The following is a 12,635-nucleotide window of genomic DNA, read 5'->3' on the forward strand; positions in this document are numbered from 1 at the left end:
AGGACACAACTGCCGAAAGAGGGAACTGTCCCTCGCAAAGAGGGACAGGTGGTAACCCTAGCTGCGGGCAGGAGCTGTGATAAAGCACAGAAGAACTTACAAAGACGATCTGTATTGTCAAATAGTAGACACATTTTACTGTTTAATAAAAGTAACACCAATCTTTGTAAATGAATGATGTATGTATATCATTTGTGCTAATGGTCAGTGACTATGTTATTTATTTGGCCTGTAGCAGCAGAAGTATTAAATACTTTCGTCAGTTTTATATGGTGCATGTGCTGTGTATTTGACTAATTCATGTCCAGGAATTGGGCTTTGCGGGAACTTTCAGTGGATGAATAGGTGTTTACCGGGACATTTTTAAATGTGACACGTAAGGAAGGGAGAACATCCAAAGTATCATTCGGGATCGAAGTATTTGTATCGTTTGCTGTTATAGTAAATACACGTACTCGATTAGATGTCTGATTTAGAAGGTAAATAAATGTACAATTTTATCTTGGTAAGTACTTCGACTGTCGTGAACAGTTTGGAGATGTGAACTTTTCTTTATGTTTTTACAGGCTAAAACTACTAGTGCTGTGATCAGCTGATTTGACAACTGTGTACCTGTCATTTTTTTAAGACTTGTTTTTTTCTAAATTTTAGCACTGAAAGCAGATTCAGGCTTATGGTGAGATAAAAGTATGCATCTTGGAACAGTCTTTGTATAAAAAATGGGGCGTACGTTAAAGAGTGATATACGTACATATGCTGCAAATCCAAACGAGTTAAATAGAGTTATATTGAGCGAATGGGACAATTATATTCTTAAAGTAGTTAAGACCAGTGAAGTAAATGAACACAAAAATCCGTGTTAACGCAGAGATGTCACGCATTAAACTGTTACCCATGTCAAAATCGTATGATTATATGTCCTTGACATACCTCTCAACGTTTTAGAACAAAAAGAGCTGGGCAAAGCCCAAAAGAATGGGTGGGGGGGGGGGTGTACTAAGGCCCCAAATCAGGTTTTAAATATCGCTCTTATAAATATGGAACGCTGCTGGAATAACGGTTTTTGTGTTAGCATGCATTGTCTGAAGGATATAAAGTATGAAACTCAAATGCATGCCATTATTTACTGACTTTATTCCTCAGTGATTTGTCAGAATACAAAACCACAAATTTTGAGGAACAAACCAAACATATCAGGCAAAAATCTGGTCATTCCACGAAAGTCTGAACATTTCAGAGGTATGGTTGACTTGTATATAAATATCGGTGATCTATGTTTTAAACTGTTGTGTATTACATATTTATATTTCTGTGGGTTGTCACTGTAGTGCATGCAGCTGCAGTGGTTGTATGTTGCCTTTATCTAGCGTTATGCACTGCATAATGAACATTTTTGTCTTCGTTATTTGATTGATAGACCCGGTAAAATATCCCATTTGGTTTATTGTGCTGAAGACTGTGATGCTCAATAGGCGTCGTGTTTCTACAACGTTGTTCGCTGTGAAAACAGTACATATGCATGTTTGCGTTTTTATTTCACATGTGGTGTTATTTTTTGCCTCTGGCTTGGGCCATGGCTCAAATGTGTTTCTGGTTATTAAACATCAAATAACAGGTAAACATGTCAGCATTGTGGACGTTTCTGTGTTGAAGGGAATGAAGGCTGGCCGTCATTTTGCAATTGTTGTCATTCTGCTTTTTATGGTTTAATGTAGAAGTACTGTACTGGTGAACACAATAGCCGTATTCTAACAGCAAATACTGCTGCTGTAGTGCATTTTAAAAGTAGAACAGTGAAGCCAAGTATTATGTGGAAAGTATCATTTCTTTATAATTACAAATTTTGTTGATGAGGCTTAAAATAGCATTGCTTGTTTACTGCCCACTTTTGAAGTAGTAGCATTAAAATGATTGACATTATACATCTGCATGACAAAAATGCAGGGTCTTTCTAAACAGTGTTGCTTTGCTCTGAGGTTGAAAGGTATGATTATCATTTATTTATGTTTTTGAAAATGTGTTGGCAGAATTGATTTTGATTTGTTGATACCTGCAGTTGATTATTATTTTATTCAGTTAACCACGTGGCTCCTGTTACATTAATCACCTTTTAAAATCAGTGTGAAGGTAGTTTTTATATGTGTCCTGTCTTTGCTGATAATTAAGTTATCTTCACCCTTGTCCTTTTCTAATTATTGTTTGATTCCTGCCTCTGTTTTCACTTTACATCCTCTTGTATCCTTTGTGCTGCACCTGTGTTCATACGTAGAGTGGTCTGTAACTAAGTTTGTAAAGGATTAGGTAGCTGACTGACATTCTCTTATACTTGTATTTAGTCATTTGGTTAAATGTCCGTTTGAACCCTAAATGATTGAAAACCCATTTAATTAAAATACCATGCAGCCAAATCCCCCCCCCAAAAAAATGTGCAGAATGAAGTCTTTGTGGCTCTATGCACCCCTGTGCCTCTGCACTTGATATATCAACTCCATGATCACACAACCCTAGAGAAATACCATACACTGCATCTGCACATATAGAAACCCCATTGTGTATAGGTAATACCAGTCTTGTGTATGTATATGCAGTGTGTGTATGTATATATTTCTTAATTTTTAAGCCAAAATAAATGCATGGACCAATAGTCTGCACATGGAGAGTAATAGCCAAGCCATTAACAGATGTCCACACATGTTGATTAACCAGCAACAGTATTTAATCACAGTAAATCAGAAAACAGCACTTTTTCGGTGTATAAAATATGCAAGCTAACCGACCCTTTTTTAGAATTACTTTGAGCCGTATCATTTAACATAACATATAATTTGTTAGTATCATATTGTAATAAAAATTATGGATAAAATACAATTCATTATTTCATTCAATGTACCAAGGATAAATTATATAGTCTCATTCAAGGGGAAGGAAATAATTCTTCCTTATTCCATTACATGAGTTGTACATCTGTTTCACACTTCAGTAGCACTACACTACTCCATCTTGTGGCTGAGACACTGGAAGGAGTTCAGAAGAATTATTTAATCGGCACCACACCTACAGTAAGAAACTAAGCCATGCCTGGCCATACCATTTAGTTAACCTATGTATGAAATGTTTGAAGCATAAAAAATCTGTTTTAAAGCAGAAAGGCACTAGCGTTAATAATTAAGACTGGGTTTAAACAGGGCATCCATATTTGTTATCTATCTACTTTCTTTTTGTCCAGAATGTCTTGCCAAACTTTTCCTGTTGTGACTATTGTGTACTATTCTTTCTCTAACAGAACAAACAGGAGCGGCCTTAAGTCAACTGGTCCCCCCACCACACACACATACACCGCCCGGCGTCCCCATTCTGGTCTACCTACACCAAATAAGTACTGGAAAAGCGTCTCTGATACAGCGGCGCCCTAGGCGGTCATGCCGGCTATGAGGACAGATTTTGCTGACAGCTTAACCTAAATATATTTAACTAATGCACTTCTCTCTCATGTTGATATCTAGTATGACTGTAATGTGTGCTAATTCTTTGATTTAACATTCTCCGTGTCTGTCCAGCATAGAACTACATATAAATTCACCCAAAACAAAAAATCTTGTGGAGTCATTAACTGTTTTATCTCAAAAACATTTTTAGTTAACTATTGAGAATTGCGTACATTGCAATACATGTCTATACTGAGCACCATAACATATTTTATTAAAGTACCTGCAGATTACTTTTTATAATGGTTCAAATACAAATTTGCATTCCTGTGGTGAAGCAGAGGCCAAAGAGATCACTTTCTAATTAAAAAATAAATAAATAAATAAAAAACTGTTACTGCCAAAAGCTGTAGTGAATCTAACTTCCTGTTCTTTGTGTTCACAGGTCATTACTAGGCATGTCCGGGAAATTCCTCAGATATAAATTCTGGAATTGTTATCCACTTCCAATTTTATATTCAAAATCTACCCTTAAACTTGCTTTAGTAGTAATATATATATATATATATATATATATATATATATATATATATATATATGTTTTTTTTTTTTTTTTTTTTGATTTATAACATAAATTGAATTTAAAATATATGTTGGGGATAACTAGCTGTGTTGAACTTCATAACCAGAGGTGTTAGTGCTCATGTGTACTGCAATGCCAACAAAAGTGAGAGAGTTTCCAGAGGAAGGTGGGGAGTGTTTGTGATATTCTCAGTGTAACTGTGATGGTAAGAGTGTTCTTGAAAGGACTGCTGTGGCAGTAAAGGTTGCTCTGGAGAACTGTTAAAACCCTTGTGCTTGTCTTGAAAAAAAGTGTAGCTGTTTTTTTTGTTGTTGTTGTTAAAGTCTGAATGTATTGAACTATGGCTGTTGAGATTTATCAAAATGGAAAAAAATGCTTGTTATTTTGATAATGTTTAAAAGGCTTTTGTACTAGATCTAGTCATTACCAGCATGAGTGACCGGTGTTCCACACCTGAAGTCAACGCCTCATTGGTCCGATCTGACCATAAGCTAATTACCCTAGATGTCCACATCCAGCCCCCACCTCCCATTAAGGAAACGATGGCAAAAAATTTCTCCAAAGCCAACTTCATGCTTCTTAAGACAGACATGGTGAACTTCATGACACCTGTGCAAATGGACAGTACAGTTACAACTACTGAATCCTACACAATTGCACTTTATAAGCACTTACATGAATGCATGGATTGTGCTATCCCAAACAGAACCAAGACGCTATCCTCCAAAAAAGGAAGCCAATCTGGTGGTCCCCTGCCATAAACAAACTGTACAACAGAAGGAAGAAACTGGGAATGCTCCTGCTCCCACCCCACATAATTATTCTCCACTTCCTACAGTCTTCCATCTCATAAATTCATTTTTGAAGCTAGTAATCAACTTCTTAATTGTACCTAGCAAACTGAAAGCCTTCTGCATCTATCTACTTACTTCCTAATCGTACTTGAACAATGTCCTCCTTCAAAAAAATGTATTTTTGATTGTAACCTCAGTATTTTTGTTCTGTCTTGTAATCGGAATTTTTTTGAAATGTAAATCTCTGTAATCTTTGTGTAATCTGTGTTGGAGCTTTTCTCCCCAGGACTCCATTGAAAATGGATTATCCTGGTTAACCAACTGCAAATAAATAAATAAACTGTTGCAAAAGAGAGTAAAATCCCACGAGTGGAAGAGGTCCCTGGTCAGCCTCAGTAAGAAGCTGCGATCCCTGATAAAATCCTCCAAAGCTAGTTACGAAAACAAAATCACCACTGATTCTAAAGACAACCACAAAGCATTCTATAGCTATGTCAAGAATCTCAATGGCAACACTCAGATCTGCTCTGAGTTATAGCACAATAGCACTAAATATACAGATCCAACTGATATTGCCAACATCCTGGCAGATAGGTTCAGTGCTAACTTTACCTCCCTCTCGCCTTCTAAAGAGCCAATCTCTATACCAGAAGAATGCAAAGTTTATGTAATCACGGCTGCACAGGTAAAAAACACACTCCAAAGCCAAGAACACAGCATCCATGGGACCAGACAACATCCCAGGCTGCGTTCTACACGAACTACAGAACAAACTGGCACCCCACCTAAGTATCATGTTCAATCATAGCCTCACCTGAGGCTTTGTGCCTGCTGAATGGCGCACAGCAACTGTTATCCCACTCCACAAGGGCGGAGCCACCACGGACCCCGAGAACTATCGCCTCATTAGCCTGACACGAGCCTGGTCTGCAAGGACATGGAACTTATAAACAAAGACATTGGTAATCTCCAAACTCTGGACCCCACCTAGTTTGAGTTTGTAAAAGGCAGATCATGTCTCCTAAACCTGATAGACTTCTTTGAAGCAGTCACCAAAGCCGTAGACAAGGGTAGGGTGGTTCACACAGCCTATCTAGATCTTGCCAAGGCTTTCTACACCATCCTCCACTCTGGAATTATAGATAAACTCACTAAACTAGGTATAAATCCCTGTGTCAAAAGATGGGTTGCCAACTGGCTCACTGACAGAACCCACACTGTGAAAGTAGCAGACTCTAAATCCGACTTCAGACCAGTGACAAGTGGAGTACCACACGGTTCAGTCCTGGGCCTGTTTGGTATCTACTTCTTTGAAGTACATGCTAGCACAGAAGGTCTTTGGCTAACGTAGTTCGCAGATGACTGCAAACTAGGAGCCATAATCGAAACTCCTACCGATGTGGACATCCTACAAAAGGGCCTCACTGTGACAGATGCCTGGTGTCAAAGCCATGGCCTCAAGCTCAGTGCCAAAAAGTGCATTTTCATCCCCTTTGGTAAAAACTCTGTACTCATGAGCTACAACATAGGCGGTAGTATACTTAACACCAAAAGTGTGATAAGAGACCTTGGGACACAGGTGGACAGTAGTCTCTCCTTTGATAGTCACATTGCCACAGTAGTCAGGAAATCCTTCTACTTGGCACACCTCATCACAAAAGATTTCTCATCCAGAAAAAAAGGTCATTGTTCCCCTCTACTCATCACTCATTAGACACATAATAGAGTACAACACCCCTTTTGGTATGTACCTCACAAGACATCTACAACAACTGGAAAGGCCACAGAAATACCTCACAAAGGATTACCGGCCAAACAGATGCCCTACGCAGACTGTCTCAAAAAACTCCAGCTTTACTCCGTCACATATCGCCTACTCGGATGTGATGTCTGCCTAACATACAAAGCTATGTCAAACCCAGAGCTGTTGGACATGCTCCACTTAAAGAAATCCCAGTCTCTCCAAGCTACACGCTCTAGGGACCTAACCCTTGTCACCACAATAAACAGAACATGCCGGAGGGATAGATTCCTGTCTCAGAGACTTCCCATACTCTGGAATAAACTACCTATCTATATTAAACAAAGCTCCTCATTTGCACTATTGATGATTGGATGGGAAATAGGAAATTCACCCTGGGGATCACCTCTCTGGCTCTGCTCGACAGTGGCACAGGAAAATAATTTTCTTGGGTGGCAAAAGCCAGGGTACGTTTTTGGCTGGGCTTGTATAGGCCCCAGGGCCGATAGCCTAGTACCGACCTATGAACCTAGTAATTTGTACTACAACTCTTCAGACAGATTTTCAGGAAATATGCTGCCACTGACCAATTCCTGCGTAGTCAGTTGCAACAGATGACCACAGCAGTAAACCAGCAATGGTCACTGGTAGTATAATCAGCTTCACCCTAACCATATGACACTTTTCCCATAAACCCTTTAAATTTATTGTTAGTTTGGGGTGGGAAAATTAAACAAACCAAGTAGGAAAGTCACATAGTGTTTGTAGAAAGTGATTATTCACTGTACACCAGTCAGAAGAGAAGCAACTTCAGTCATGGAATGTTGAGAAGCAGGTGTGAGTGTAAAAAAAAAAATAGTCTGCCTGCATGTCCACCGGTGTAGCATTTTACACTACAAAAACAGTGTTTAACTGGGACTTCCAGGATGGTTACACACTGTCAGCAGGTTGGTTAGAGGTCCCCATACTTATCAACTGACTAGATTTTTGCCTCATATTTTTAGTCTGTTACTCATAAAACATTTAATTTTCTGGCAAATCATTTAGTATTTAAGTCAGAAAATAATGACAGACATGGATGGGGTTGAGTTTGACTTCATAGCCTTTAGAAAATTCATGCTAATGCAAAATATGCTATTCTTTCAACTTTCTAAGTTTATAAGAGCAATTTTTAAAAATCCCCTCCCCCTTGTTATTTATGGCTTTGCTCAGATTTCTTGTGCTGAGAGATTGACAGGTATGGAGTTCCCCCAGTGTGAAAAATGATATTAAGATAAAAGTCAGTTAAAATTAAAATCCAGTAAAATTTAGTTGCTGGCTAATGATTACACTGCCTGTATACCATTGAACAAGAAACCTGGAGAAAGTTGAGCAGAAGAGGAGAAAAAAAAAACACTTTGCCTAGGACGAATATTGCAATTGTTTAGCAAAAAGCAATTTGTGTCAGCTTTCATACAGGAGATGGCTTCCAGAAATTTAGATGAAAAATAAATCTGATGCAGTTAAGTGTTTAAAATAAGGGAAATCCATGAAGGAATGAATGAAGTCAAATAACAAAAGGATGGAAAAATAGAAGAAGCTTTAACTAGCTATTCAGATGAAAGGGCAGAAAAAAATCAGAGGATGAAATTAAAAAAAAATCTGAGTTAGCAAGATTCAGGAAGAGATGTTTCAAAATGTGGTGATATTAGAAGACAGATCATGCAGGGAAACCCTGAGATTAACTGTGTACCAGAAAAACTGTAAGGAACAGATTGCATTCATTTTATGAAAATAAAGATATGGAATGGGACTGGCAATTCACAGCAGGCTTTAACTGAGGGGGCACATTGTGTGTGTATGCTCCAAATTTGGCCATGAAAAAGCAGCCAAGACCTGTATTCATAAAGATGCAATCATATAAGCAGAAAGACTTACTCCTGACAAAATTTGTGGCAGAAATAAAAAGTATTAAACATTTGGGGCATTAGAGTGTTTATGGAAATGATTATTCACTGTACACCAAAAGAAAAGTGAGTTATCCCAGCAAACATTTTAATGTTAAGAGGCCAGTGTAACATTAAAGCTGCTGTTTCCATCTTTCTTAATACTGTTTTTTTTTTCTGGAAGGATCAAAGAGATTTTATTGGATACAGAAATAGCCAAGGTAGAAATAATAAAAAAAGTTTTGCCAAGAAAGGGTGAGCCAGCAAGTATATTCTTTGACAACAACAAATTCCATAGAGTAACTTTGAGAATGGAACCTTTTCAGTTATTTCAAAGGAAAATGCTAGAGCAAAAGAAAAAAGAGGAGTTGACTAGAACTAGTACCTTGGACTTGAACCAGAGACTAGGATTTGGAATTGAAGAAGACCAGCAACACTGGGAAATTATGGAATAAATGTAAGATTATAAAGCATCAGTCCCATTTAGATGTAGGCTGAGAAAGATTAGAATTTCATTGACTTCTGTTAAACTGGTGGGTAAATTGTAAAGCATATACTCCACTCTGTCATTAATGTTTAGAAGGACAGTGAAGGGACTGAAGTATTTATAAATAAAAATGGTCTTTGTTCTTAATATTTGTATAAAATGCTCATAATGTAAATTATGTGTTACGTTATAAAGCAGCTTTGTATAGTGTGTGCAGTCAAAGGTATTTTACATGATGAGATAGGGAGAGTTTTATCGTAGGGTGCTGTGTATGTTAATGATATTAAAATTAAAGCAGGGAAGTACTTATTCACTTGTAAGGCGTCAAGGCTTCACTTACACAGTAACAAAGGAAGAATGGATGGATGGATAAAAGCAAGTTTAAAGTTAATAAAATGTGATGTGAGCCTACAGGAGTGGGAGATGTAAAAGTTTACTGATCAGATTATATGTAGAATTAAGATAACTGCAGAGGTGATATTTAGATTATGCTCTAGAATTAAGGTAATTTACAGAAGTGACTAGATCATTGTCCTTTGTTCTTTAAGCAAATAAACTTGTAAACTGAGATAAACGATGAAAGATGCAGAAAAATTGCAATTCTTTCTTGAGTTTACAAAATCACAGTATCAATTGGTTATACAGCAAAATAAAAAAAAATATTGGCCAAGTGTAGGAAGGGCAAAGCCTAACATACTAAAAAAACAAACAAACCCTGACCAGTCTAAACAGGCAGCGAAGAGGGTTAATTAATAGTTCAAAGGGTAAATCTGAAGAAAAAAGTAGCTTCTCAGTCAAAGAACAACCAGAAAGCTTTCTACAGTTATGTTATAACTTCAAAGAAAATACACAACAATGCATGAACATTTTGTAAATGTCATCATCCACATTAAACCTGAGGCCATTGGCAGCCTTTTGGCTCAGAGGTTCAGTTCAGATTTCTCCCCCACTCTCCCTGGTAGCCCAATGGAAGTAGTGCATACTACATTCCCCAACTATTACTAGGGAACAGGTCGTCATTGTACTTTCCAAGACCAAAAACACTGCATCGATCGACCCCAATAACATCCCGAGATGCTTACAAAATAGCATGAAACATGGCCACTGTGGTCCACTTTAACCACTTTTCATCTGGAGCCTACAGTCATGTTTTGTGCCCAAGGAATCGAAGATGGCTACAGTCATTCCCCTGCACCAAGGAGGTCCAGCCACCAATCTGGGTAACTACGGACACATAAGTCTGAGCCTCATATGTAAGGCCATGGAAGGAATCATCATGGGCATAGGTAACCTGCAAATAAGGAAGGTTATGCCTTTAAAATTTGGTGGACTTCTATGAGAGGGTCACCAAAGCAATGGGTGAGGCATGACTGCACACACAGCTTACCTTGACCTGGCCAAGGCTTTTGATACAATACCTTACTAAGGAATTATAGAGAAGCTCACTAAATCAGTTATAAACTCTTATCACCTGCTGGCTAGCCAGTTGGCTCACTGATAGGACCCTGGAGGTCAAAGTAAGTCCACCAAGAGGCAGTCTCTAGCAGAGACCACCAGGGCTCAGTACTGGGCTGGCTACATTTTGGCATTGATTTCTTTGAAATGGAAGCAAATTCTGAAGGTTTATGGCTGACTAAGTTTGCAGATGATTGTAAGCTGGGGGTTATCAAGTCATCTGCAGACACTAGCATTCTTCAAGAAGGCCCATCTCTGACTGGCAAATAGTGCCAAAACAGTGGACTAACTCAGTGTTAAGAAATGCATAATTGTATCCTTTGGGAAGTCAACCATCTTGGCTAATTATCATGTTGATAATATTCCCTTAAGAGTCAACCCAGTGATCAGGGATCTGGATATGCACGTAGACAGTAACCTTAATTTTGACCACTATGTGGTCACAGTGGTGAGGAAATCCTTTTATGTTGTGCTGCTTATGAGTGAGGGCATGGCATCTAGGTCTAAAGTGGTCATTATCCCACTGTAGCACAGTGCTCTCTTGGGTATGTACCTGACCAGGCTTATGCAACAACTAGAGCGACCTCTGAGCTTCCTTATGAAAAGAATACAAGGTGTAACAAACCTGTCTTATGCAGAGCACCTTAAAGCCTTTTCCCTCTACTCAGTCTCCTATAGATTGCTGAGGGGTGATCTATGCCTTGCTTACAAGGCATCCACAAATCCCACTCTTATGAATCTCCTGCATATTCATAAGTCAGACAGTACCAGAAATACAAGGTCTAGGGACCTGAATTTTGTCTTGTGGCGTAAATAGAACATGCTGGAGAAACATGTGTGTCCCAGAGAGTGCCCTTCTATAGAATGGCGTCCCATCCATGTGAAGCCGAGTTCGTCTGTCACCCAATTTAAACTCAGCCTAGTCCAGTGACTGGAAAAAAAAATACACCAGGCCTGGCACCCATGTACCTTATGGACAAATGTAGCTTATAAATGCCTGGCCCTCAATGTCCTGTTTGGGTGCAGGACATCATTATTCTTTCAGAAAAACTTGGTTAGACTTAAAAAGGTTCCCACTGGTCCTTTGTCTGGTAACAGTCTATGAGCTATTTTATTTTTCCCATTAGCAAAGGCTTTTATTGCTAGAGTGTCTACAGGTGCAAGCAATTAATCATGAGAGGGCTGAACAATGTTATGTGGGTGAAATTTACAATTTTTTTTCTATGCATCTGCAAAGTCAATAGTCTTTTGTTTCTCATTACCATTTTGGAAACAAGTCTGCAGGTGCAAGCAGTTAACCCTGACAGGCCGAAGACTGTTTGCTGAGTGACTTGTACAAGATACAGTGTAATTAAACTTTAAAGGTACATTAGCAAGCAGTTCAGGGAAAATAAATGAACTGTGAAGAGTGAATAATTTATAAAAGTAGTTGCTTCCCCAGCAGCGTTAGTACTTTAATGCCTATAAAAGGCAGTGCATATTTTACTTTATTTAAATTTAATTTATGTGTCTTTCAGCTTTTCCCGGTTACGGGTCGCCACAGTGGAACTCCGGTCCGCTAATGATTGGCAGTAGATTTTTACGTGCCAAGTATTTAAAGGTAGATAATGTACTTTTTCTTAAGAACTAAAAGTTAATGTTTAGCGAAAGCATGCAAGCTGTGTTTCACATGTGGGAAGAGATTAGAAACAGCTAGCAGGAACACAGGCTATAATATGCCTTAGCATGGGTAATATTAATTTTATATTAGATAATGCCTGTGTGTGCCGCCATTGATTTGGGGTAACTGCTCCTATCTTGGGGGGTAAACTTTATTTGTTGAAAATGTACATTTTTGGGGTAACTGCTCCTATCTTGGGGGGTAAACTTTATTTGTTGAAAATGTACATTTTTTTTCTATCCGCTAAGTTAAAGGTGTGGGGTTCTGAACATTTACTTAGCTTTTTGGTTGATTGTTTTAATTGAATGAAAAGTCTTCATAATGGTAGAGGTTAAAATGGAGATGAGAAGAAGTGACTGCATAAGAAATCAACCTGCCAAATAATGTGTACATGCAAACCAGAAGTTGGAGGTATACATTTAAAAGAACTGTCAAGTACAGTAGATGTGAGTAAAAGCTTTCTATCATAACCCACAAAAACAAGTACAATTCTGCTCTGTCAACGTCAGGAGCCTTGTAAATAAAGTTCAAGAACTCCATGCTTGGATAGCTAACTATAGTTCTG

At 38.4% G+C, this 12,635-nt stretch overlaps 1 protein-coding gene across 2 annotated transcripts in view; it reads left to right on the plus strand.

Annotated features, from left to right (window-relative positions):
- Positions 1–356: 356 nt before the first annotated feature.
- Positions 357–12,635, plus strand: part of SIRT2 (sirtuin 2) — a 1,239,326-nt gene continuing 1,227,047 nt past the window's right edge. Inside the window, exon 1 of one of the 2 annotated variants that reach the window (XM_044082288.1) lies at positions 357–479. In XM_044082288.1, coding sequence (XP_043938223.1) covers positions 464–479 — 16 coding nt within the window. In that variant the 5' untranslated portion in view covers positions 357–463. Of the gene's footprint in view, positions 506–12,635 lie in introns of both variants that reach the window. The other variant, XM_044082354.1, reaches the window with a different exon arrangement.

The sequence above is a fragment of the Protopterus annectens genome, chromosome 1.part0, assembly GCF_019279795.1.
Source record: "Protopterus annectens isolate FY-2018-M chromosome 1.part0, PAN1.0, whole genome shotgun sequence".
In the NCBI taxonomy this organism is placed as follows: Eukaryota; Metazoa; Chordata; order Ceratodontiformes; family Protopteridae; genus Protopterus; species Protopterus annectens.